At 44.5% G+C, this 27,806-nt stretch overlaps 1 protein-coding gene across 10 annotated transcripts in view; it reads right to left on the minus strand.

Moving 5' to 3' along the window:
* PTPRT (protein tyrosine phosphatase receptor type T) overlaps window positions 1-27,806 on the minus strand; it is a 503,103-nt gene that overhangs the window by 369,610 nt on the left and 105,687 nt on the right. For all 10 annotated transcript variants that reach the window (XR_011699370.1, XR_011699371.1, XM_071573285.1 and 7 more), the window contains exon 2: window positions 5,626-5,751. Coding sequence is in view for 8 of the 10 variants with exons in the window: in XM_071573285.1 (XP_071429386.1) it covers window positions 5,626-5,751 (126 nt within the window). In the remaining 2 variants the exon portion in view is untranslated. The remainder of the gene's footprint in view (window positions 1-5,625; window positions 5,752-27,806) is intronic.

The raw sequence follows: 27,806 nt of genomic DNA on the forward strand, positions 1-27,806 counted from the left end.
AGATAGAATCATATTTAATACAATTAAAGTAATTACTTCAGTCTAGTCAGCCTGGTTATGTCTCTATTGCAGTTAATTAGCAAATGATGGTGAAATACTTGTTGTTATTTTCATTATTAGTGTTACTTTTGTAACTGCTGCAGGAGCAGCCAGGTCCAGGCCCCCTGGAATCCTGTAGTGTGGGAACATGAGAAACAAGACCAGTCCTTTTGCCTGGCTGGTTTAAACCCAACACTTTCCTGTTGGACTAACCAAGCATCTGCCTCAAAAAGAACCCAGAACAGCTCAAGTCCTGTTTTCATAGAATCACAGAAGGCTCTGGGTTGGAAGGGACCTTAAAGACCATCCAGTTCCACCCCCTGCCATGGGCAGGGACACCTCCCACCAGCCCAGGTTGCTCCAAACCCTGTCCAACCTGGCCTTGGACACTCCCAGGGATGGGGCAGCCACAGCTTCTCTGGGCACCTGTGCCAGGGCCTGCCCACCCTCACAGGGAGGGATTTTACCCCTGGGGAAATAAATTCTGTGATCCCCCTCAAACCAAAGGGCCACAACCATCTCACATCATCTCATACCAGCACATAAAGACTGAATATTTCCAGAAAAATGGGAATGAAAACGGCAAGATGGAATTAAAGATGTGCAGGAGAAATCTATTTGGCTGCACTTTGAACTTCTGCAGCAGAATTAGTTCTCGTGCCCTGCTGGCACTGCCAAGCAGAGGATTCAATCCTTGCTTTGTAACACAACTTCAGGCAAACACCCCAAAAGGATAAAGTAATGATTGAAGACAGAGAAGGAAACAAGATCCTGAATGTAGAAAGGTTAAAAGAATTTAATCCTTAAAGATATAGATTTAACTGCATGCAACTACATAAGAAAGGATATAAGAAAGCAACAATTGATGATTCCCCCAGTCAAGATAGAAGAAAAAATAATGAGATGAAGCCACAGAAAGGAAAATGAAGGACTGAGAACCTTTACAATTCAAAGAGAGGAACAAGCAGCCCAAAGCTGTAGAACAGTCATCACTGAGGGTGTTCAGGCTTAAGTAAACACCCATCTGTTAAAGAATATTTTGTTATAATCACTGCTGCTATTGTGCAAGGGGGTGGAACCAGAGTCCCACCGATGTCTGGGGGCTGGATACCTACAATTCATGCCTTTCACGTTTTTGAAACATTTATTCAGAACAATAAACATCTGGTTCTTAATCCCCTAATTAACACTGTTTCCAGCCCTAAGGAATTAATCACAGAATTCATGGGAAACAGTTTATTTGCTGGCAACGGAGTAAAACAAATTGCCTAAAAACTTCTACGTTGCTAATGGAGCAGTTTAATTGCCTTTTTATTTGACATTTTAATTAAAAAAATAAAGGCTAGAAAGACATCCCTGGGCAGAGACCTTTGCAGCAGCGTGTCAGCAGAGAATTACACAGCTTCAGGGACTCAGGCTCTCATTCATGGTACTGACCTCCTCTGAAGAGTACTCAGAAATCTAGGGATGAAAAGCACTGTATAAAGTCCTAGAGAGCATCATTAGTATTCAGGAGGACACAACTCTGTGCCTTGGTTGAATTTTAAAAGAGATCTGCTGGCACTTTGGAAAGCCAGAATGTTTTGTAGAGGGAAGAGCTGCCAAGGCTGGGGGGTGGCTTTGCTTTTGACAATGTCTCCCTGCAGGCTGGTGGCTTAGTATCATTGAAGCAACTCACTGCCTGCTCCTTTTTTGGTTTTACCATTTCCACAGTGTAGTGTTTTAATCCATTTCCAGCTACAAAAGTAAAGCAGTATTTAAAATACTATCCCAACAAAGAAAATCTACATTGACTGCGTGTTGTGACCTCACAGAATATGCTGAGCTGGAAGAGAACCACAAGGATCATCAAGTCCAACCCTGAGCCCTGCACATAACCATCCCCAAGAGTCACACCATGTCCCTGAAAGCATCATCCAAACACTCCTGGAGCTCTGGCACCCTTGGGGCTGTGCCCACTGCCCTGGGGAGCCGGGTCAGTGCCCACCACCCTCTGGGGGAAGAACCTTTTTCTAATACCCACTCTAACCCTGGCCTGACACAGCTCCAGGCCATTCCCAGAGAGCTGTCCATGGTCCCAGAGAGCTGTCCATGGTCCCACAGAGCTGTCCATGGTCCCACAGAGCAGAAATCAGTGCCTGCCCCTCCTCTGCCCCTCCCGAGGAAGTTGGACCTGCAATGTCTCCTCAGTCTCCTCTTCTCCAAGTGCCCTCAGTATCCTTACACACTTCCCCTGCAGACCCTTCCCCATCTCTGTGTCCCTCCTTTGGACACTCTCTAATGGCTTAATTATATAATTAGTAACTCCTTATATTGCAGTGCCCCAAATTGCCCTCCCCTCCCCCCTTTGCAGGGGAGGCTGCCCCAGAGCAGAGCGGGACAATCCCCTCCCTTGGCCATGCTGGGCATGATGCCCCCCAGGGCAGGGACGTCCCTCTTGACTCCAGGGTTCTGCTGTCTCCAGGACCCCCAGTACCCTTTCCCAGCACTGCTTTCCAGCCTCTCATTCCCAGTCTGTCCATCCATCTGGAGTTGCTCCATCCCAGGGGCAGAATCATAGAATCGATTGGGTTGGAAAAGACCTCTGAGACCATCAAGTCTAACCCTTGGTCCAACTCCAGTCTGGCACTTTCCCCTGTTGAACTTCCCACCCCTTTCCTCTGTCCAGGCCTCTCTGCAGGGTCTCCCTGCCTTTGAGGGATCAACAGCTCCTCCCAGCTTTTCTCAGACCCTGCTGGCACCACCCTCAGTGCCTGGAGCTTTCCTGGCTATGCCTGGCCACCAAATGCCCATTCCAGGAGCCCCTCTGTGTTACCACCACACCCTCTGCAGCTCAGGGGATTCAGCTCAGCTGCTGTGGAGAAATTAAACGGCATGGAAAGCCCATCATCACATATTCCAGTGCTCTGGTGTTAAAGCTGTCCCTGTCTGTAGGAGTAGAATGTGCTGTTCATCAGTTTATTCACCTGGCTTTGCCACTGGATGAATTTTAAAACAAACATCTATTATTCTCAGCAAACAGATTTTCCAAGAGTAACCAACACAAACAATGTGCATTACGGGTCTGTCCAGCAATAGACTCTCAATAATAGCCCTGAACATCTCCACAAGCTTCAGGGAGTCTAATTGACCACTACAATTTACTTCAAGGGTAGCATCATTTGGACAGCTCTTGAAAACATGTTTTTTGTGACTAGACCCTTCTGTACCCATTTGCTGTGGCCAATCTTTTCCCACCTACTGATCTTGCCTTTTGTTCTCTGTGAATAGTCCTGAGACATCAATCAGTAACACGAGGAACTGACTCATTTCCCCTCATGCTCCTTGAAATATCTTCAGGTAATATTTCTTTTATCAGCACCTTCCAATTTGATGGCTGTTTTACTTTTGCATCTTCCTCAATAAAGCTTTCTGCATTTTTTTATTTGATGTCTAACCTTTATTAAATTTGCAGCTGCTCTAATATCTTTAGAGTTTTATTAATGATATCAGATACCATGAAGAGGGGGAAGATACAAAGCTGTTGATTCATTTAGTTTGGGATAAATAATTCTCAAAGCCTGGTTAAAATAATTGTATTTTAATGTTTTGGGGTTGGCTTTATGTTAGATTTTATATTCCTCTGTGTGTATGGGTTGTTTGTTTCAGGCTGGCTTGTTATTTTGGGGTTTTTTAATCATGCCATTCCCAGACTTGTTGTTTAGATTGGATATTAGGAAAAATTTTCTCAATGAAAGGAACAGGCTGCCCAGGCAAGTGGTGGACTCACCACCCCTGAGAGTGTCCATAAAATGTGAAGATGTGGCTCATGTGTTCATAAAACACAGAGCAGTGGGAAGAGGGTTTAGGGAAGGGCTTGGCAGTGCTGGGGAACAGCTGGAGTCAACCCTGGAGGTCTTTTCCAGCCTCTCTGAGTCTGCTGAACTCTCCATGGTTCCAGTGGTACTTCAGATGACAACACACCTTCCTACAGAGGGCAGGAAGGGTTTAATTTAACATTTAGAGTTGACAAAGTATTGAATTCATTCCTGTTTATTCCCAATCCTGTCACAACTGTGTCTGTTCCTATTCCTTCCCATCACTCTCCGATCACTTAATTCCAAGACCTGTCATGTCTCTGCAACTTTGTCCTTACCAGGGACAAGGAACAGGACACAACAGGGTGGGAGTTTAGGAACCACAGAGTTCAAACTGCCTTCATTACAAACACCACAACATCCAGAATCACGAAATAAACTCTTACAGGCAAGACTGAAAACTGCAACTTTTCCAATTAACTCCCTTGGGGATGTCACAGCAAATCAAGTAGCACCACCTGTCACACCCTTTGAAGGCTCCTGTTCTGGACAATTTCCAGTAATAAAATAATTTAAAACCCACAAAACTTAACCTTCAGTGCTGGAGAAAGCCCAGCTTGGCTGGTGACTTGTGCTTGTTTTGTGCTGCCAAGCAGCACCCAGGGCTGTCAGTCAGTGGCTGTCAGTCAGTGGCTGTGGCAGGAGCTCTTGCTGATCAGCTCAGCACAGTGTCCTTAGCAGGCAGCCAGCAATTACAAGGCTCTCAGCCCAATAATTACAGCCATAAGAATACCTCCTGAACAACATTCTATTCTGATTCTGCCATGTAGCTCCTGCTCTCCCAGGGCAATGCACTAACCAGAATAAATACTTCTGTTTGAGGAGGGAAATCACAGCTTCAACAGGCTGGTGAGGTCTGTTTGTCAGTGAGCCTCAAAGAGGCTTCAGCTGCTGATTTAGGTGGCAACCAACACAGGCAAATGAGGATTTTTGAAAAACTTTAGTGTGCCTTCCTAAACCAAGCCCTTTTTCAATGTGAACAAAGCACTCCACAGCATTTTTATTAAGACTACAGGATTTGTTCCCATGTGCAACATAATGGTAACTTCCAGTGGGAAACAAAACTTGGAAATTATCATCACTGGGAACTCTTCAAAGAACATTCCAGATACCACAAGGAAGATCATGCTATTCTTAAAATACATTAACAAATCAGAAATTCTGGCAACTCTCTGCTGGAAATGGTTTTCTTGCATAGGAAAATTCCCCTGTGTCAAATCCCAGACTGATCAAGCACTAACTACAACAACTTATTGTCTAGAATAATTTTCTTGTTTTTCAGAATTAGAATTTAAAGCAACATATTAAAAGCCAAATGGTAACTGGAAGGTCCAGTACTCCCAGAGATTACAAAGATTTACTTTCCCTGGCCTCTCCAACATGCACCTCCCCAGAGAAGACAGCTCAGTGATCCTGAGACATGCACAAAGCTGAACAAACCTTGGAATTTTATATCCAAAACGTTTCCTCTTTGTTAAATGAGAAACAAAACAGGAATAAAGAAATTATTCAGCAAGGCTGTCAAATGGCAAATGTCGTAAACAGCCATCTCACATTGATGAATTCTGTTGTCAGATTACTTTGAACCCAAAAGTCACCTTTTTATCATTGAACAAAATCCTGCTGCCCTGTTGTGGGGACCCAGACACAAGACACACCCATAGAGGAAAACCAGCAGATTCTCACCAAGAATGGCATCTCCCTGCTGTAGCTGGGACATCCTACTTACCAGTTGGGACAGCAGGATCCATCGTTGGCTTTTCCCAGGTGTTGATCTGCTCCCAGGTAAATCCATTGGTTCCCAAGGCGACGCTATACCCACAGTTACTGTAGTGCTCATCAAATGAACAACCACCTGCAAACAAAAGAGAGACAACATTCCTGGGTTAATTTTTCCTCTCTCTTTATGGTAGGTTATTTACTTACATATTTCTCACCCTAATTTACACAGGAAATAAAAATAAATAAAACTAATTTCCGGAAAGTTATTTTTCACACTTTCCACACTTCCATTGGAAGCCCTTGTTTTCTTCCCATCAAAATATTATTTCTCAGGTATGTCCCCTTTATTTTAACTTGCTATTTCCAAAGACAATTCTACATGATACCTCCATGCAGGAATATTTGCATAAACTGTCGAGAAATTAAAAAAAAAAGGTGAAAGGAAGAAGAAATGCAGTAGGAAACAATCACAGCATCACTGTTGCTGCAGTGAACCCTCACTTCTCTCTGCCTCAAAGCCTTCAGCATCCTGACCTGCCTTTAACCATCTCCTGCACACGACACAAGCTCTGCGTGGTACGTGGTAGTTTCTTCAAGGGCTTTCCAGTCACTACTTTGGAGTATGTAATTTCTCCACAACAAGGGAATAAGAAGCAGCAGATGGCAATTGGCATTCCCACCTCCCAGACTGGGAGATCTTTACTGCAATTCCAGAAATACTTGGGAGAATTTAACTCTCTAAAACAACTTGGCAGCTGCCTGGACACTTGTGAATCAAGAGGAACCCAGAAGCAGCAGAGTGAAATTCTGTATTCCAACACAGACCTTGGAAAGTTGTGTCACACACACAAATCAAGCTACTTATTCCCTGAGTTATCCCTGTGCTGGAATCCCTCATGTGACCTGATGGACATTGCCCTTCTCATCCACCCAACTCAGGCTGTCAAGCACATTTCACTGCTGGATCCAGCAGATCCAGTTTGGGTGCCTGGGTTTAGACTTGAATGGTGCCAAGGGTGTCTCTGCAGTGCTTTAGTTTTCTCTGAGGTGATGCCTGGAAAGTCTGTAAAAAAGACTCCAAGCCAAATTCTGGTAGGAGATAAGAGGGCAGTGACTTCAATGAGCACCCAGGCTCACCCAGGAATACATCAGTGTAGGTGTGGACAAGCTCTAATTTCCATGGCTTTTATAACATGATCCATCCAATCATTACTTTACACATCTCCAGTTCAACCTTTTTCCTGCCCTGGTCCCACCCCCTCAGGATTTGAGTCTGGGGTCAGTGAGATCTCCTCTTCCTCAGGTTTCTGAAGTTCTTCTAACGTTCTGACTTCTGGGTCACTCTGCCCCATGTTTATATCTCCTTTTCATATTCTTCAACCTTCTACCTTGAAAAAAAGACTAAACGACTAAGGAATTTGAGCTCACTGTTCTGGGACAGGGTTAGTGATAGAAAGACATGAAACTCAAGCTGCTAGAAATATTAACACACTAGAGCTACTCTGCTACAGCTACTGTGTTCCTAAAATCTGTAAAATGTGAAAGTCAAAACTCCAAAATCCTTCCTGCATCAGAGGGAAGCAGGAATCATTGTCCTCTGCAGACACCAAAGTCAACTGGACACATCCACCAACCATTCCAGGGCTGAGCAATGCTCAGGGCAACACTCCCTTATAAATAGAATCATAAGAGACTGGGTTGGAAAAGACCTCCGAGATCAACAAGTCCAACCCTTGGGCCAACTCCAGTCCCTTTACCAGATCATGGCACTCAGTGCCACGGCCAAGCTCAGTTGAAAAACCTCCAGGGATGGGGAATCCACCCCCTCTCTGGGCAGCCCATTCCAATCCCTGAGCACTCTCTCCGCAAAGAATTTTTTTCTGCTCTCCAACTTCAATTTCCCCTGGCAGAGCTTGAGCCCATCGTGCCCCCTTGTCCTATTGCTGAGTGCCTGGGAGAAGAGACCAACCCCCACCTGGCCAGAACTTCCCTTCAGGCAGTTCCAGACAGTGCTGAGGTCACCTCTGAGCCTCCTCTTCTCCAGGCTGAACACCCCCAGCTCCCTCAGCCTCTCCCCACAGCACTTGTGCTCCAGTCCCTTCTCCAGCCTCGTTGCTCTTCTCTGGACCAGCATATTCTTCAGAACGACAGCAGCAAACAACTTGCTCTGCCAGCCAAGCTGCCAACTCCTGGCACCCATCAGAGCTCCATGGCCAGCCATTCCTGCCTCCTCCCTCCTGCCCACACACCATGAACAGCTGGCACGGCTGCCCTCACAACAGGGATTACCCAACACTGGGGACGTTCAGGAATTCTGTAGTTGGCACCCATGTTCTCTCGCTCCCAAGAAAGCCCAAACTTGTCTCAGCTCCTGTGGAACTCCTCAGAAATTACAAACACAAATACCAGTATTGTGTTATTGTGCCCAACACAGAGAGAAAGGGCCCTCCACCCACTCAACCAAGGGAAGAGGAGAGAGGGGAAAAAAAACCCAAAATCCAAAATAGCAAGCCTCTTACACTATACAAAAGAGAGACAATTAAAAACCAAATAGAAAACATATATATACACACAAATGTGAGGAAAAACAAACTAACAACAATAACTAATGAGTCACCCAACCAAATAATACAGATTCCAACCACTCAAACCCCACAGAACCTCCTAAAAACCTCCTCCAGAGAAAACTCCCAGCAAGAGAGGAGAAAAATGAACAAGAAAATGTTCCCCTCCCTGGATAACCCAGCGGGGATGGCGGCAGGGCCTGATCTCGGCAGGGCAGGGCAGGGCGGCCTCAGGGGCTGAGGTGAAGAGCAAAAGAGGCAGAAGCTCCATCTCCCTCTCTTTTTATACTTCTTGATGATGTCAGATGACATGAAAAATCTCTTTGGTTGTTTAAGTCAGGTGATGTTTGTCCCTTCTATGTCACATCCTTTGGGCCTGCTGAATTGAGGCCTGGCTGAGGCCTGGCTGGAACTAAAGCTAAAACTACTACAAGTATTTATTAAGTCCTTCATCTGGAGAAGGATTTTATGTGCAGCCCAACAGCAACTGGTTTTCTAAGTGGTTCTACAAAATTAAGCATTTCTATTTAAGTAGATATTAGCAGGATTTGTTGTGTGGTGTACCTGACACCCCAAGATATTCTGTGGCTAAAGAGAAGTTTAAAGAGGTCAAGCTTATCCGAAAAAATAACAATTTTATATATTGTATATTTTCATTATAAATATCTCTGATTATAGTTGATTTTATGACCCTTGCAAGCTTGCCTGTTTCAGGAGAGTTTCAGCAAATATTTGAGTTGTCAAGGTTTTACAATGTTTTCCTAATTCTTGCTTTAAATCCACTGTACCTGTGAAGCTTCCCCAGCTGCCATAACAGGCAGGATTACGCTTCAACTTTCAGTAATTTTAAAAAAAAAACCAATTAGGGTGAAAAAGTTCAAATTAAAATACTGAACACACTCACTAGAAAGTCCAGGAGAGAAAACAGGAATTCTGGGTTGTGTGAGAGTGAGAACTGCAAGAGAAAAGCACCTTTATCACAGAGAGTGGGTACCAGAGACAACCTCACATCCTCTGCTCTCAGAGGGGCACTCAAAGTGTGAGAGATTCAGACACAAACCAACCCCACTCCCCTCTGCTCAGCACACAGCACCAGGGATGTCCAGGAACTGGGACTTGGATGGAATTGTAAATAAATTCTCTGATGGAGCCCAACAATTGTTTGAGGTTTCCCATCCCAGAAGCAAAACAAATGTAGCAAAACATGGGATAGAAATCCTTATTAAACAGGGAATGGAATTGTCAAGGGCTTGCCATAATCAGCTAAATAAGTTATTTTATCCATGCTGAGGGAGGTGGAGAAGCTGGAAAAGGGGATACAGGGAGAACTTCTGGAAATTAATTGGCAGTTTCAGCTGATAACACACAACACCTGAGAAAGCTTTAAAGTGCCTTGTCTGAAAGCCAAAGCCAACAGCTGACTAAGAAAGGAAAACTCAAACCTGGAGAGCCTTAAAAGAAGCAGGAAAATACCCACATTCTGAAGAATGAAAAGGTGAGTGGGGAAACCTCCAAACACAGAGTGACAGAGCAATAAGCCAGGAGGATTAATTTACCAGAAGCAGCAGAATTGGAATTTGGAGGTGAATTTGTAGGAAATGAGGATGAGAAGGAAAAGCTGGAGTCAATTTTAAGGGGTCAGGCAGGCTGGCTGGCTGTGCAAATCCTGGGTATCAAGAGGGGACAGTTTCCATCTGCTTCTTGCTCTACTGTGTCAGCTGAGAACAGAAGGAACAGTGAAGAGAAGGCTCAGATGGGACCCAGAGACTTGTGAGCTAAAAAGTCAGCAACTCCTCCCCTCACACTACTAAAATGTGTGCTGTAGTATGGAACAGGAAGGAAACTTAGGAAAGTGGAAGGGAAGCATCACAACATGCAGAATATCACAGGCTTTGGGGTTGCTCTGACAGTCACAGAATCACAGAAGGCTTTGGTTTGGAAGGGAGCTTAAAGAACATCCTGTTCCAACCCCTCTCCCATGGGCAGGGACATCTTCCACCAGCCCAGGTTGCTCCAAGCCCTGTCCAACCTGGCCTTGGACACTTCCAGGGCTGGGGCAGCCACAGCTTCTCTGGGCAACCTGTGCCAGGGCCTGCCCACCCTCATTGCAAAAATCTTCTTCCCTGTATCCAATTTTGGTAAAGCCCCTTGGTCACAGCAGTTTGTGTCCATGTTCTGCCAAGGAAGTCCCTCACAGGTGGCCTCAGCCCTGTCTTATCTGCAGAACTGGGCAGATGTGGCACTGCAGCTTCACTTACAGGTGGCCAAGTCCAGAAAATTAACAGATTTTAGGAGTCCACTGAAGCAGATGTGTTGCCTTCACTGGTGTCAGCATGAGTTTTAACATTCAGCATTTCCTGAGACACGTCACCTCTGTTAGTACTTAACTTAAATCTACACAAAACATTCTGGAACATAAAAATAGGGGGGGAAAAAGGTCAAATCCATCCTAACAGAAAATCATGCATTGCTGAAATCTGTTTGGAGGCAGAACAGGGCTATTGACCAACACAGAAAAAAGAATCCTCAAACTGAAGGGAAAAGACACCACTCGGTGAATTTAGACACCAGGTTTGCACATTTTTGTTTCAGCCACATATCACAGACTTGTCTGAGGAAAATGGAAACATTCACACAATCACCAAAATGGGATTCAGAAATTGTTAACGAGAAGGAGGATTTTTGGAAAACAAATTGGGATCTTGGAGTGCTTGGCTGGAAATGAAACAGTGACAAATGCAGCTGTTCAGTGGGGAAAAGAGGGAATGGGGATGATTTCCATGGCATTAGAAAGTGTGGGTGGTGCTGACCCCTTTTCACAAGGTGAAATCTCAACAGGAAAGATTCTCCCTTCCTGAGAAGGGTCATATTGAAGCAAATAAAGGCTCACACAGGGAGGATAAAATACCCTTTGCTTTGCACTGCAGGCTTGTGACAATGCCACTGCTCATCTGAGTGATGCTAATTAATCCTGAGCACACCCATCATCAGTGACTGAGACTTGCCCCTGGATTAGATGTAAACCAGCCTTGCATAAATTGAGTGGCTCCTTTGAATATCTAATTGAATTTGCAGAAGTGTGTGCCAGGGGGGTGTTTAAATAAGTGCACAAACACAATAAAAAGAACTTCACGCCGTAATATCTAATTCAGTAAGCAAAAATAATGGCAAGGCACATTCCAATTAGTGTTTGATTTATTTATTTTAACAAATCCAATTAGTAGAATGTTTTATAAAGTCGTCCAATGTCAAACTCTCACGGACTCACCAGATAAAAACCACAATACTTCTAAAAAGGGATAAGGAAACGCTGATGTGAAAAGCCTCATCATTATCCTGTGGTTCTAAACACACACTGGAAACAAAATCAGATATAATTTGATCAAGCATTTACAGCAATCCCAAGGTGGGGAGGGGACAGACACAATGAGAACATCAGTCTCATTATCCCACTCCAGGCTTTTTTCTGGGGCAGGAGCAGTTGGCTGCCTCACTTATTTATTTAAAAAATAAAAATAAAGAACAAAAAAAAAGACAAAAGCCAACAACAAAAAAAGGGCAGAAGTTAAAAAATGCACACAATACTTTCCTGTGAACATCCCTTTTGAAACTTTCATGAGAGCTCAGATTTAGTCCATCATTTTAGAGCTAAGCCACACAAAAGACAAAGCAAGTGAAGGAAGAAACAAATTAGGATGAGGCAGTACTTAGGAACTACAAAATTCCCCAAATTAACCCACCACTGCTTCTGATGATTCATCCCCATCCCTTCCCAAGACGTTCTTGTTTACAAGGGCTGTGAGAGATGTGTTTGGCTCGTTAAGGTATCGCCTACTGTGGGATTTATTGCATGAAAATCCATTGTGAGTTATTTTGCAGACCATGAAATTCATATAGCACATTCCTGAGAAATCTTATTCTATCATGGAATATCCTGAGCTGGAGGGGACCCACAAGGATCAGAGTCTAACCCCAGGCCCTGCACAGACACCCCAACAATCCCACCCTGTCCCTTAGGGGATCATCCAAACCCTCCTGGAGCTCTGGCAGCCTTGGGGCTGTGCCCACTGCCCTGGGGAGCCTGGTCAGTGCCCACCACCCTCTGGGGGAAGAGCCTTTTCCTAATGTCCAACCTGAACCTGCCCCAACTCAGCCTCATTCCATACATTATGGAGGTGGGAGTAGAGAATGAAAATACATAAGTAAAGCTTGAGCTGAGTTTCTTTAGTTAAGATGGAATAAATCGAGGAATATTGGAATTTCTTCATCCAGGATGAGGAGCAAGTGCTTTATAGAATCACAGAATGAATTGGGTTGGAAAAGACCTCAGAGATCATCAAGTCCAACCCTTGGTCCAACTCCACTCCCTTCATCAGATCATGGCACTCAGTGCCACGGCCAAGCTCACTTGAAAAACCTCCAGGGATGGTGAATCCACCCCCTCTCTGGGCAGCCCATTCCAATGCCTGAGCACTCTCTCTGCAAAGAATTTTTTTCTGCTCTCCAACTTCAATTTCCCCTGGCAGAGCTTGAGCCCATCGTGCCCCCTTGTCCTATTGCTGAGTGCCTGGGAGAAGAGACCAACCCCCACCTGGCCAGAACTTCCCTTCAGGCAGTTCCAGACAGTGCTGAGGTCACCTCTGAGCCTCCTCTTCTCCAGGCTGAACACCCCCAGCTCCCTCAGCCTCTCCCCACAGCACCTGTGCTCCAGTCCCTTCTCCAGCCTCATTGCTCTTCTCTGTGCTTTCTAGTCCATCCAGGAATATTAAGACAGAAGGAATTGGGTTGCATTCAGGTAACAAGTGCTAGCAAGCTATTGACACTCATCAGAATATATACATACATACATATATAGATATACACATATAAATCTTTGTTGTGTTACACATCTACTTCCACATACTTTGAAGCAGCTCATGAGCACATTTTCCATGCACACATGGCCCAAATGCAGAGATACAATCAATGTTCCTTGCACAGGAATCCTCTTACAACCAAACCACTGCTGCCCCTGCATAAGGGACCACATGTGGTGCTCATGATGAACATCACCAACAACCTCATGTTGCGAAAGGGACACAAGGAGCAGGTGCAGCTTTTTCTAGTGAAATACCTCAAGTGTCCTCCCAGCAATAATATGTTTTCCTTCCAGCACTTCTCTGCAGGAAATACTGGTCCCCAGTGTGCAGCACTGAGTCTGTCAGCTCTCCCCCCAGTCCCACTGGGATCCCTGGAGATGTGGAAGGAGAGTTTAAAGTGCTGAACTTGTCAGTTCAAGCTGAGCTTTCTTTCTGAAAGTCATCATTATGGGTTCCTCTTTGCAAAGGCTTCCCTACATGTCTCATAATTTTTGCCCCAGACCAGCTCCCACATTCATTACTGACCCTGTACCTCGTAATCCACCACGGAGCAGGGAAAGGGCTTGGAAGTATCCTGGAATAAAACTAACACTAAATGTCATTTGTTTCAGGGTCTCTGTCCAAATCTAGGCTGACTCATCTAACTTCCCATTCCCAGAATGTATGTCCTTTATTTAATACCAGAAATGCCTTTTTGCTTCTGACAGCTGAGCTGTCACTATTGCAACAGCTCAATATTAACATTTCCCTGCTTTATTTAAGCAGAAGTACATTCATATCTATCATCTCACTGGAGTATTTTTTACAGACATGGAACAAAGTCACCTCATACACTGCACCTTTTCAAAGAGTTCCAACTTCTCAAGTTCAGTCAGTTCCATTCTGCTGCAACACACCAAGACTGATGTTAAGAGTTGTCACACTTGTCTATCCCAATATAATGAAACCTGTAAAATTAACATGGGTTATCAAACCCATAAAAGATCATTAAATAGACTCCCCATCACCTTTTCTCATTATTCTAGCTAATAATCTTTTCAATTTATGAATTTAGTGGCTTCACAACCTGGAAGCATAGTATGATGGAAGGAAGATTTCTTTTTAAAAACCATAAATTTAGAGCATTTACTTGCTTGTAGTCTAAATATAAAATAAGCCTTTCTCTGTTTCAACTTGTTTCTTAAGTTACAGGACTTTTTTTTTTTTTTAACCAAAAGCAATCCTGTCCTGTTTTCCAGAAATCCACCTGAAATGATTAGCTGTGTTCAGTGATGATGTTCTTAGTTATATTTGTCAACAAAAACCATTTGTGGGTATTCACTGTTTCACCAAAAAAGGTATCACTGCTTTTCTTGCCTTCCAACAAGGAAAATTCTTGGGTCTGATTATCCAGTGGATCTTAACAGGATTGTCTAACACTGATTTTATGGTGCATTTTCACCAAATTCTCCATCAGCTGCTGCTCTGACTCCTGATCAGTCCCAGCTTTATCTCAGCATTTTATAATGTCACACAGAAACCTACTGGAGCTGCACAGGCATTTCAATTACATCCTTATTTTACTTTTACCATCCACCAAGGCAGAAGAAACTGTCTGGAGGTAGATGTTTCTCACTTATTTTATATTCCATTAGCAAGCCTCTCTTTCTCAATGAGCTTTTATACAAACTTCAAATTAATGTGTTTGAACTTTAAACAAGAAGCAGCTGCTGACTGACTCATATTATCTCTGGTGGTGGGTAAAATATTGTCTCAACAGACACCATCTCAGGAATTCCAACACCATCTACAATTCTTGCAATCTTCTTTTCCTGTACTGCTGTTCAGGCTCCTGTTTTGGAGGAACATCTCCCTGCAGCTGAGATGTTTCCTTGGAGGTTTGTGGTCAGAAAACACAAAGATCAGCTTCAATAAGGGTGGGAAGTCTGGTTTCTTGCCACACCACTGAACATGGGATACAATTAAACATGAGCTGGTTGCAATCAAATATAACTAGAATAGATACCATTAAATGAAGGATATATTGGACTGGCATTATCATAATCATTCCATTAACTGAACAGTTGTCCCAAATGATGCTTGTAGAAGTAAATTAAATCAATGCTGAACTTCAGGAAGTCCATGTTTCTTTTGAAGTTCTCACCACTCAGCCCAGAAATGCCTGTTTGCACCTGGGATTCCCTGAGGCTCCACCACCACATAAGAAAATAAACCCTGGGTTAGTGTCTGCACCTTCCTTTTGCACTCACATAACCAAATAAACCCTGGGTTAGTGACTGCACCTTCCTTTTGCACTCAGAAAAGCAAATAAACCCTGGGTTAGTGACTGCACCTTCCTTTTGCACTCACAAAACCAAATAAACCCTGGGTTAGTGACTACACCTTCCTTTCGCACTCACATAACCAAATAAACCCTGGGTTAGTGACTGCACCTTCCTTTTGCACTCACAAAACCAAATAAACCCTGGTTTAGTGACTGCACCTTCCTTTCGCACTCACATAACCAAATAAACCCTGGTTTAGTGACTGCACCTTCCTTTTGCACTCACAAAACCAAATAAACCCTGGGTTAGTGACTACACCTTCCTTTTGCACTCACAAAACCAAATAAACCCTGGGTTAGTGACTACACCTTCCTTTTGCACTCACATAACCAAATAAACCCTGGGTGTCTGCACCTTCCTTTTGCACTCAGAAAACTACCCAGAGTGTGCACAAGGACCAAACAGCTACCTGTGTATACACACACACATCCCCCACACTCCAAGTGGTTCCAAAACAAAATACCAGGAGTTTTAATGTTTTCTTGGAGCAGACTAATCAAGTGTGCCAATTCTGGCTGAACAACACTGATATTTTATTTTAATTGCTTCTGAGCACGTGCAAATAAAGCTCCAGCACTGTGCAAAGTCCTTGCTGTCTGAGCTACCCTAACTCACATGTACAAGCTCAACTATACACTGGTTAAATATCAGATTTATCTAAAACACAGCTATCACCTGCCATGAGTACCAACAAATGGAATCTAATTGGCTGACACAGTGGTAAGACCTTTCAGTGAGTGTTGCAATCGGTATATCTTGCTAAATTTAACAACGTGGCTTTTGGAAGCTGCTCCCAGAGAATGGCTGTATAAATAACTTTTATTGAGGTCTAACAATTCCTAGAGCTCCAAGTTCATCCATTTCTCAGGTCGAGGGGATCTCTTACAAAGACCCTTTTACTTGTTGCTGACAGTCACTGTTTCAAATTACACACAAAGTGCAATGTCAAGGATACTTGAAAATACATATTTTAAATCATTTTCAGTTGAACCATGATCTTCATTCAATGTGTCAGCCCCAGAAATGACAGTGGCTCAGCAGCTGCTCTGCTTCCAGCTGCCCTGGAGTCAGCCTGGCAACAGGAGGGCAAACACAGGGCTGGGCAAGAGCTCTTGTAAAGTTGGATCAGCTGATTGATGGTTGAGGCACTGACACTCATCCAGAAAGTCAAATTTTAATAATGTTACCTGAATTGTATTTTTCCCCAGTTCATTTGCTCTATCTCTACATTTCTTCTCCTTTATTTTGCAGGGCAACATGCAGGATGCTGTTCAGAATCCCAGTGCAGAGGTGCAAACCCCAGCCTGGAGTCCTCCCTGTCCTCTCCAGCACATTGTGAGCATGGAACAAGGGGAAGAGCTGCTTGGTTTTAGTCTCCAGACTCCTCCCTGTAAATCCTCTGCCTAAAGACCAAAACTCAGAGTAAACACTTGCCAGGAATAAACAGATCTCAGCCAAACAGCACATGTGAGTTCTTGCAAATATAAATATACAGAGCTCCTTTCCTGTTCAACCAAACCTCCTGCCATGGTGCATTAAAGTGCCTCTCTAATCACAGCCATGACTCTTCCACATCCATCTCTGCCCCAGAACAAGCATCCAGATTCTGAACTCAGTACTAATGAGGGGCAGCAAGGGGGGAAAACAGAGTATTCTGAACACAAATGCAGTTATCACTACAGACAACTCAGATCCTGCTCAGAAGGGGCAATCACAGCTGTCCCAGTTCAGCAGGTGGGACCAGTTTATCCCTGTGTGGGTGTGACCAAAGCTGTGCATTCTAAACCCTCTCTGCCATTGCCCAGCAACTGTTCCCAATGGCCCATTGGCAGCAGCTGCCCAGGGCACAGCTGAGCCCTCAGGCTGGGAGCTGGCTGGGAAAGAAGCCTGGCAGAGGAGCTGGGAGAACTGCCCTGCAGGGAGTCCTTGGCACCTCCACACCCACCTGAGGGCTCAGCTCTGCCCATGGGCCAGCAACCATTCCAAAATCCCCCCTGACTTTATCCCAGAGTCAGATCCCCCAGTGTGGAACTCCCTGCCCTGGGGGAGGCACTGGGGGCTCCCACCTGCACCTGAGGGGAAAGAATCTTGGGCTTTGGGGACTTGGGGAACCACTCATGGGATCCAGTAGAGGAGCAGACCCTGGAGAGGAGGAACCCCCCACTGTCCACCAGACTGTGCCATCATCTGCACCAACAGGTTTTTCACCTCCTTTTCCTTTGGACTCGGGGGAACCACGTGGGGCTCAGCACAGGGGCCACCAAACCCCCCTGTGTTTGTGCCCCAGGGGGCTGGGTTACACTGCTGGGTTTGGGGGTTAAACCCAATTTCTCTTTGTGCCATTGCATTTATTGTAATATCTTAATTATATTGTAACTCTGACTTGTAATCTCTTTTGTGTTGGGTTCATTTCTCCTGTTGGTTTCCCTTTAAACCAGCACAACAGCACATCTGCCCAGCAGGGCTGTTACCCTGACACATCCTGGGCCACCTGCAAGTCACAGCTGAGCCCACAAAATGCCACTGGGTCACTTCAAGGCTCATCTCCATCCACTGCTGGGGGAAATGATTTGCTACAGTTTGGGAACAGCTCAGTATATGCTGAGGTTCTGGATTTTACACGAATTCTACACTTTTAAAAGAACTTATTTCCAACATTTTGTTTTCACTCTACACTGTGAAATAGTTTCAGGCACTATTATCCTTGTCCTACAAAACTTACTTGGTAACAAACATCCAGAAAAATATTCCTAGTCCATCATTCAAGGCTTTTTTCCTGTCTCTGAGGCAGAGAACCTCCTGTTTAAATCTGAAACTTAGAATAATACAAATATATTTCAAGAAAGGTTTCCTGAACTGCCCAGGTCTTTCTCCTTTAAATCAACATGAAGCCTCAACTCTGTCAGGAATCATTAAATACTTCAAGCACTTCTTTCTAAGGCTTGAAAGGCACGAGGTAAAGGAATCTAAAAGCAATCACTTTTCAGAATATTGAATGACCAGACTGTACTAAGAAGCCCTTTTCTGTCACATAAACCATGGTTTCAGTCACCAGTTAATCCCTGGTTACTTGAGACATGTGAACCAGGTACTTTTTATTCCAAGCTCACCTGCACTTGGTGCTGCAGCCCAAAGGGACCTGCACTGGAGATGGGGCAGTGAAGGGAAGATTCTGAAAAATCTACATTTTCAACAGGCTTCCAAGCAGTTTAACTGACAGTACATCAATATTGCCTTTTAGTAATCTTGGAGGATTGTGTTAACACCTTCCACACGTGTAAAACTCGACACTTGGGCAGTACTGCAGACAAACTTTCTAAGCTTGGATGTGCAATTCAGATGCAAATAAAGCTCATTCACTGGGCATTTATTTCTGGAAATCAGGTCTTACCAGCAACTTAAGGAGATAATTGTCTTTGCTTAAAAGATGTTTCTACACTTAAAATTGAGTGACGCTGTCTCCATAAATGAGACAAATACTTTCTGCAGGGTATGGCTTTCTCCATGTACTCTTCAAGCCCTTTGCACTCGATCTTGGCAGATGAAGGGTATTTGTGAGCAGAGCTGCACGGAGTGTCTGACAGCACAGGGAACTCTGTTAAAATCCATTGCATTCCCAGAGCCAAAGGTGAAAGTGCAATGCTTGGAAGCAAAGACTTTTTAAAAGTGACCTCCTCAAGATTTCAACTCTGCAGCTTAACAAAGTATAAAGTTTCTGCTACATTCATTGCCCATTTTTAGACAAGCCATTCTCATTTTAAGACGCCTGTGTGAGAATGTGATTCATTAAATATATGATGCTTCAAAAGATTATGATGATGATATTAAGTCACTCAGAAATTAGATTCAGTTTCTGATCAACTGAATTGGTATTAAATATACTTATCCAATTAGAACCATACTGCAATTACACTGATACTTGAGCTAACTACACATTAGTCACTGCAGCCAAAAATGTAAGAGAGATGCAGGGAAAGAATGTTGGAAAGCACATTTTTAAACTAAAAGAGGAGAGATTTAGATTAGAATTGAAGAGGAAATTCTTTACTCGGATGGCCAGAGGCCCTGGCACAGGTTGCCCAGAGAAGCTGTGGCTGCCCCAGCCCTGGAAGTGTCCAAGGCCAGGTTGGACAGGGCTTGGAGCAACCTGGGATAGTGGAAGGTTTCCCTGCCCATGGCAGGGGGTGGAACTGGATGACCTTTAAGGTCCTTTCCAAACCAAACCATTCTGGGATTTCCTTCATGCTCCTGATCTTCATGTGCAACCCTTTAGGAGCAAGCCCCAGCACACTGCATAAAGTAAGATAAAACAAGAATAAAATAAGCTCATCAGGCACCCCCCATTTGTTATCTATCCACTTTGTAGGCTGTTAGAACAAGGAGACCATGGTTTCTTACCCCAAAGTCCTCTCCCAACCCCCTGCCCAACAAATGCACCTGGCAGAGAGAAAGACAAGTGGACATTTCTCCCAGCTGGCTGAAAGCAGCAGGGTGGCTGGAGCAGGTCAGCACCCGGGAGATGCAACTTTGCAAACACCCAAGAACAGGACAAGCACAGCCTGAATCTTCCTCAAAACATATTCCCAGCCTCAAACACGTTCCCACCTTCCAGCTGGTCAGGTACTGAACAGCCCCAAGGCTGACAGAGCTCCAGGACTGTTGGGACAACGCTCTGAGGGACAGGGTGGGATTGTTGAGGTGTCTGTGCAGGGCCAGGAGCTGGACTGGATGGTCCTTCTAACTCAGGATATTCTGGGATTCTCTGATACCAACTGCTTTTTTTCCTGCCCAGCCACTTTCAGATGGCACTTCTGACCATCTGTAACTCCAGTGGTGCCCCCTCTGCACCTTTGCCACACTGTGACAGCTTCTGGCTGTCACCTTCATGGGGACACCTGAAAACGGAGGGGACAGGGGTGTTTTTGCTCTGGTGCCAGACACCCAGACACTGGCATGGGACAGTGACACTGTGCCTGCAGAGAGAGCACTGCCACGTGCTGAACCCACTCTCCAGGGATGAGAGAGGGACTGCAGTACATATTCCCATGGAAGTGGCTGTGCCCAGGAGGCAAAACTGCCTTCCATCACCTCCTGTCCTTGGTACAAGTCATTTCTCACCAGGCTATCAATACCAGCTTTGCTTTGCTTTGTTTTTTGTTTGATTTTTCTTTTAATTCTAAGGCACTGTCTCATAGGGAGGAAATAATGGTGATACTTGACTGTATTGCAGCATTTCTAGCAGTTTAAGACTATTTTAAGATTAGATAATTAATATAAACTTGACGATCAAGTCCCAGCTGGAATAAAGATGTTGTTTATCTGAAAACACTCATCTGTGGCGAAAACTAATAGAATTTCCCAGAACAGAGACTAAAATTAATATGGACTTGGAAAAAAAAACATTATTAAACCAGCAGTTATAATTTTATTAGCATAAAGGCTGAAAAAGAAGCAAAGTGGCTGTGGTCAGGGGATTGTGAGAGGGCTCTGGGGTAAAAAAAAAAAGACAGTCTGATGCCATAATTGCTCTAATAGGCTACAAAGAGAGTAGATAACAAATACAACAGTTGATAAGTCAGGGTTGGTTTTGGTTTAACATTATCTTTCCCCTTTCCCCAGGGGTAAGAGATTACAGCACCACCAATGATGTGCATCAGCTGCAGGACAAACGTGACACTGACTTACTGAGCACACTTGACCTGACTCTGTCACACTACCCCTTTTAAAGCAGTCACACTTGTGACCCCACAGTGCTCTCCCAGCCCCACAGCTCAGAGCCACTGAACACTGGGAGGTGCCCCCATACCCAGAGCTCACTGCCACAACACTCCTGTGATGGAGCAATTACCACAAACATGGGATTTGATTACACTCAGCTCTGAAAACAGGAGTTATTAGAACTGACCTCCTTCCTGAGAGCTGACAGAGCCCCTGGGAACACAGTACTGTGGTGACAGCACGGGCTGGATGGAGGCCTCAAGGCAAAATTCCAGCACTTATTAGCAGATCCTTGGCTAAATGATCTGATTTTCTTTTTTTTTAACCTACATTAAATCATGGAGGAAATAGGTGTACTCAAGAGACGTGGCATCCCTTGGTATCATGCCATTTTCCTGCCAACATCACCAGAGATCATCTAACCAGAGCTTCCCTGGCATGGCTCAAGACATTGTGGTGAGGGCAGAGTAGTGTGAAACTCCAACACTGCTTATTGCTGTTTAGGAAAAGAAGATAATTTGGCTCTGAAGGAGTTTGGGCACCTGCTCTGTGCACCAGGAGTTGTGAAACCAGTTTCACATTAGCAAAAGTTGGACTGCCCAAGAGGGAGGGTAGTTTGAGGATGATCCCACAAACCTGTTTTCTGCTGAGGATGCAAGAACCAAGTTCCCTTCACCTACAAAATGAGAAAATAAAACAACTGATTTGCAGTCAGCCAGGGGAAAGGGTCAAGACAGAAAGACCTTTGTCTCTTGCTCCTGGGTTCCTCTCTGTTAATAATTCTTCAAAACCTGGAAGTCCTTTGATGACATTTCTGAATCTTCACAGCCAGTGGAGGACCAGCTCATTGTCTACACCTTGGTATGATACTGTGGTTCTCCCCATCTTCTGTCTCCTCCCCATGCCACTTGTCCTCCCCCTCGTTCTTATCTCAGACTGTCTCTGATGTTCTTGAGTCACTCCTTCTACCAATTCACTTCACTAACCCTGAACAAACTATGCTGTAGGTTGAGAGAAAAAGATCAGATAGTAGATTCTGTAGGCTTAGAGAGCTTCCAGGAAAGAGCCTGGAGCATTCCATGCTTTCCTTCCCTTATCTCTGGGTATTTTCCTATGGAGCATCTCCTGGCCTCAGTTTGCTGCATTAAGAAAGCTGCACACTAATGATAGGAAGTTGTTAATTCTGTCAATAATCCTTACAGCCCTTCTTTGTATCTGTGCTGAATTCAGCTTTGCTCTGCAGTACCTGCACACAACACTCACATGAAATAATTCTTGGTCTATATGACACATTCCTATTCCACCATCTCACCTCACATTCTCTTTTCAGAAGGACATCTCAGACTCAGCTCAATCTCATGGTATTAAATGCTCCAACAGCTTCTTGTCACTTCCAACTGATTTCAAATCTTAAAGCAAAAAAACTAATTAGCCCTGAGATGCACAACCTCACATTCTGTAATGCTAAATTACCTCTTTTTTTTTTATTTCATCACATTTCAAAATCCTAATTCCTCCAGTCTTGACAATTTTATCCTCCTCCAGCTGTGTGTGAGGGACTACCTATATTAGCACATACCTTAGAATCATAGAATTGATTGGGTTGGAAAAGACCTCCCAGATCATCAAGTCCAACCCTTGGTCCAACTCCAGTCCCTTTACCAGATCATGGCACTCAGTGCCACGGCCAAGCTCACTTTCAAAACCTCCAGGGATGGGGAATCCACCCCCTCTCTGGGCAGCCCATTCCAATGCCTGAGCACTCTCTCTGCAAAGAAGTTTTTTCTGCTCTCCAACTTCAATTTCCCCTGGCAGAGCTTGAGCCCATCGTGCCCCCTTGTCCTATTGCTGAGTGCCTGGGAGAAGAGACCAACCCCCACCTGGCCAGAACTTCCCTTCAGGCAGTTCCAGACAGTGCTGAGGTCACCTCTGAGCCTCCTCTTCTCCAGGCTGAACACCCCCAGCTCCCTCAGCCTCTCCCCACAGCACTTGTGCTCCAGTCCCTTCTCCAGCCTCGTTGCTCTTCTCAGTTGGGTTGGAAGAGACCTCTGAGATCATCAAGTCCAACCCTTGATCCAACCCCACTGGGATCACCAGCCCAGGGCACAGAGTGCCCTGGGCTGGTGATCGCAGTAGGGTTGGATCAAGACCTGGTGGATTCTCTGCCCCTGGAGGTGTTTCAGAGGACACTCAGTGCCACATCCAGTCCCTTCTCCAGCCTCGTTGCTCTTACTTTTGTTATATGAGCAGCAGTGAAATATTACAGATTTCAAGAATTATCCTTTAACTTTCATTCATGAGCTCTGGCCTGGTACAGAAGAAAGGTATAAAAAAGTTAATAATGCCCAGGATAGTCCCAGTCTCACACATTTAACTCATTTGTTTATATTAATGTCGTAAAATTTGAGTAAGATCTACTACATTAACTTTTCCAAGCCAGTCATAGAATCATGGAATGCTTTGGGTTGGAAGGGACCTTAAAGATCATCCAGTCCCGCCCCTGCCATGGGCAGGGACACCTCCCACTGGATCCTGGTGCCCATCCCTTGGCACTGCATTTCAGTAATAATAATTTCAATAACTCGCACAAATAATCTGTCAGTAACATCCAGATAAACAGTACTTCCATGTACTGATTCCCTTCTAAGAACCACCTTTTGGGATTTCAGGGAGTGTATTTTCCAAACCTCAGATTTTAAATGCAACCTCTCCAGTTTTAACAATCAACACGTAGTGAGTGAGAAAATTCCTACCAAACAGGACCAAACTTCCATCCATCCAGATCCAAGTTTCAATATTAGCAAGTGTTGACTGTGCAATTTAATATCTTAGGTAAGTCAGACTAACATGCTGGTACTGATTAAACTAGGCAATTATAAAACAGAACCTGGTTCTCAGTGCTGTCAAAGTGATAGTGTGTCACAGACAGGAGAGTGATGAGAAACAGAGGAACCAGCACACTCACTCCAAAACCCTTCATTTAACAAGCTGCCAGTTGGATTCCTCAAACTTGAAGTTACTGTTTTGACATGAGGCATCAATAATCTCAATTTAGTAACTAAGTCCCTTCACTAGTTCCTGCAAGCTTAAATTCTGAGTCTTGCAATAATTTCATGACACAGCAGGTGCACACTCTGCAGAAAGTTTGCTGGTTCCTCCCCTGGCTTTGCAAGCTTAGTATTTATGTACATATAAAAATAAGTATATTCATATTCACAGCCAGCAAAAGAGATTCTATCCTTTCTGCTGACTGTAAAATTCAGGGAGTTGAGCTACATCCCACCTGGTAGTAGATGCTGCTTTGCCTTCACAGTGTGAAAAAAAGCTGTGTACAAACAGCAGTCAGTGCTGTGCTTTCCACACAGCTGAGGTCAGAGGGCTCAGGTAGGGAATGAGCCACACAAACTTGTGGAAAGCAGAATAAAGTGTTTTAAAGAACAAAGTGCTGCTATCCAATCCTGGGGATACCCTACAACAAAAATGGCAAAGCTCAGAAAAACAATTCAAGTCCTTTTTAAGGTTATTTTACTAAATCCCACAGGACCACAAGATCCTAAAACTTGTTACTATTTTAACAGGCACGTAGTAATTAGAAACATAAATCAGATGTGGTGATTTCCCTCCACTGGTGCACAGTGCACTTGTTTGGAGTGGAAGAGCTGTTGCCACAACAGCAAACTAAAATCTCCTGTGATCCTCCTCAGAGGGAAAAAAACAACACCAAATCCCACATCTTTCTGCACTACCATTAATCATTTATGATTTTCTCAAACACAAGAGATTTCCACACATGAAAATCACACAATGGTTTGGGTTGGAAGGGACCTTAAAGATCATCTTGTTCCACTCCCTGCCACGGGCAGGGACACCTCCCACTGTCCCAGGTTGCTCCAAGCTCTGTCCAACCTGGCCTTGGACACTCCCAGGGATGGGGTAGCCACAGCTTCCTGGCACAGACAACTCTGTCCACCAGGGGATTTAGTTTATTTAATATATTGTAGAATTTTTCAGCTGGCTTAGAAAATTTCTAGACCCTCACAACAGTCACATAATTCTATCCATTAACGTGTGGCTTTTTATAAAACAGCCCAAAAAGCTTTACCTGGTTTTAATGAGCTCTGTGGCCTTTAAGTGCCCTTAAGTTACTCCAGACAATGTCTAACATGGGATATATTCAAAAGGTTGCCAGGAGATACATGAAATAGTTTACTCAATGACCCTTATTTTTTTCAATTTTTAACATTATTAAGTGTTTAAATTATGTTCCTTTTCCACGTGACTTTTAAAAAAGCATCATCTTCTTGAAACCCCACACACCACAGACAGGTAAAGAGACATCATTAAATTGTAATATTCTTATTTCAATCTTTAAATTATTAAAATTGCTGCCATTCAGTACCAGCATTTTTATGCAAGTATAAAGTGTTTCACAAGAGTCTTCAATCTTTTTTGCTAAGATATCAATCACAGGTCTTTTCCAAAAATGTCTCCTGGAGTAGATATTCATCCTTTTTATTTATGCCAGAGATGAAAACTATATACCCAGCTGAATATGCAACTTCCCATTTACTTGTATTATCACAGCCCCCCAGAGACCTAAATGGTGGCCAGAATCTGAATAAATGCACATTATTGAGCTAAACCCCTGCATTTCTTTGGAATTTGTATTACACTCTGCACTATCAAGTCCCCAGTGAGTCTCAGCAATGGATTCCCTGGAGGAATGAGATGGGAAATCGAGAGTTTAGGGCTAATTCAAAGAGCCCAAACACCAGTGTGAGATTGTTGCTCACGTAACACTAATTCACCTGCTAAAATCTTTCTTTCCTGTGTCTGAGCAGAGCCATCACTGCCAAGAATTCCTGCTAGAGGGGAACACTTTGGATGGGAAAGTTAGAGAATTATAGACCATCTTCCTTTTGCTGTAATTTGCTTTCTAAAACATGGTTTAGAAGCTGCCCTGGCCAACAATGATGCCCAAGTCACTTGAACATACCTTGGATTGCCCTTTGAGGAAAGTCCTGTCCTGGTGACACAGAGACCTCTGGGAACCAGCCAGGGCACCACGTGCCAATGCCAGAGCATCACCCTGCAGTGACACCCCACTGTGTCACCCCAGTCTCGTGGCACAGGGAGGCAGATTGCAGGCACTGCCAACTCCAAATAAGAAAAGTAAAGAGCAACTTCAAGTCTGAAGACTTGTCTACCTCCATTTCCCAGAAAGAGCTATGCAAGCTTTACCTAATTCAGGTCATTAAGTGTTTTAATTACTCCTCCAAAGAGTCATGGTGTTGCTCACACTTGCTCTGAAGGATGCAAAGCTTTAGTAAAAAGGAGACTGACAAGAGTTTGAAGCACCACCACCTTCCCTCTGCCATCTACAAACAGGTTCCAGGAGTGATGTTTTGCTCTCTGTGCTGCTATTGCTGCAAAACTACCAAGTAATGGATCACTGACTTCCTCTGGGACCTCAAACCTTCAACACTAACAGCAAACAGGAATTTTAGTGACAAATACTGCTTGCTGAGGAAAGTGTTAGTCTTTCTTACCCCCCTAAGGTATGAAACACTGCATTCAAATAAATGCTTTGATCCTGCAGCCCTCATTTACTTTTGTTTCAGACAGGTTTGTTTGCACCAGGAAAGAGAGCACAGATTTCCATCTGTCAGTGATCCCTTGTCCACTTCTGGGTTTTTGCAGACTCCAAAGCTCCCTGGCAGTTTATCATAGAATCCCAGAATGGTTTGGGTTGGAAGGTTTGGGTTAAAGATGATCTCATTCCACCTCCTTGCCATGGGCAGGGACACCTCCCACTGTCCCAGGCTCCTCCAAGCCCTGTCCAACCTGGCCTGGGACATTTCCAGGGATGGGGCAGCCACAGCTTCTCTGGGCAACCTATGCCAGGGCCTGCCCACCCTCACAGAGAAGAATTTCTTCCTGAAATCCAATCTAAATCTACTCTCTCTCAGTCTTAAGCCATTGCTTTGTCCTGCCCTTCCAGGCCATTGTCACAAGTCCTTCTCCATCTCCCTTGAAGTCCCTTTAGGCACTGAAAGAGACTCTCAGGTCTCCCTGGAGTCTTCTCTCCAGGCTGAACACCCCCAACTCTTTCAGCCTGTCTTCAGAAGAGAGGTGTTCAGCCCTGTGATGAGCCTGGTGGTCTCCTCTGGACTCACTCCAAGAGCTCCATGTCTCTCCTGTGCTGAGGACCCTGAACTGGAGGCAGCACAGCAGGAGGGGTCTCACCAGAGCAGAGGGGCAGAATCCCCTCCCTTGCCCTGCACGTCACACTGCTTTCCATGCAGCCCAGGGTTTGATGCACCATAGAATATTCCAAGTTGGAAGGGACCCACCAGGTTCATCAAAAACCCAACACAAACCTGCTTGATGCTCCTGGTAAGGAGATTCTCCTGTCTGACCACCCAGGTGCCGCTCTGGCAGTCCCACCCACACCACCTGAGCTGGGACCAAAGCTCCTTCCCAGCAGCAGCTCCAGTGACCCAACAGGTCCCCACTTGACTCCCCACACCCCCCACTCACACAGTCAGACCAGGTTTCCTCACCAGCTCCAGCCCAGGTGTGGGACACCTCCATCATGGGATAACAAGATCACAAAACAAAATGGTCACATCCACGAGTGAGCAAACTCTTACTCTATGTAGACTATAAAGCTTTGACATCCAATTTAAGTTTAAAATTCCCTGAAATGCAAACAATGCTGGA

The sequence above is a fragment of the Pithys albifrons genome, chromosome 18, assembly GCF_047495875.1.
Source record: "Pithys albifrons albifrons isolate INPA30051 chromosome 18, PitAlb_v1, whole genome shotgun sequence".
NCBI classification, from domain to species: Eukaryota; Metazoa; Chordata; class Aves; order Passeriformes; family Thamnophilidae; genus Pithys; species Pithys albifrons.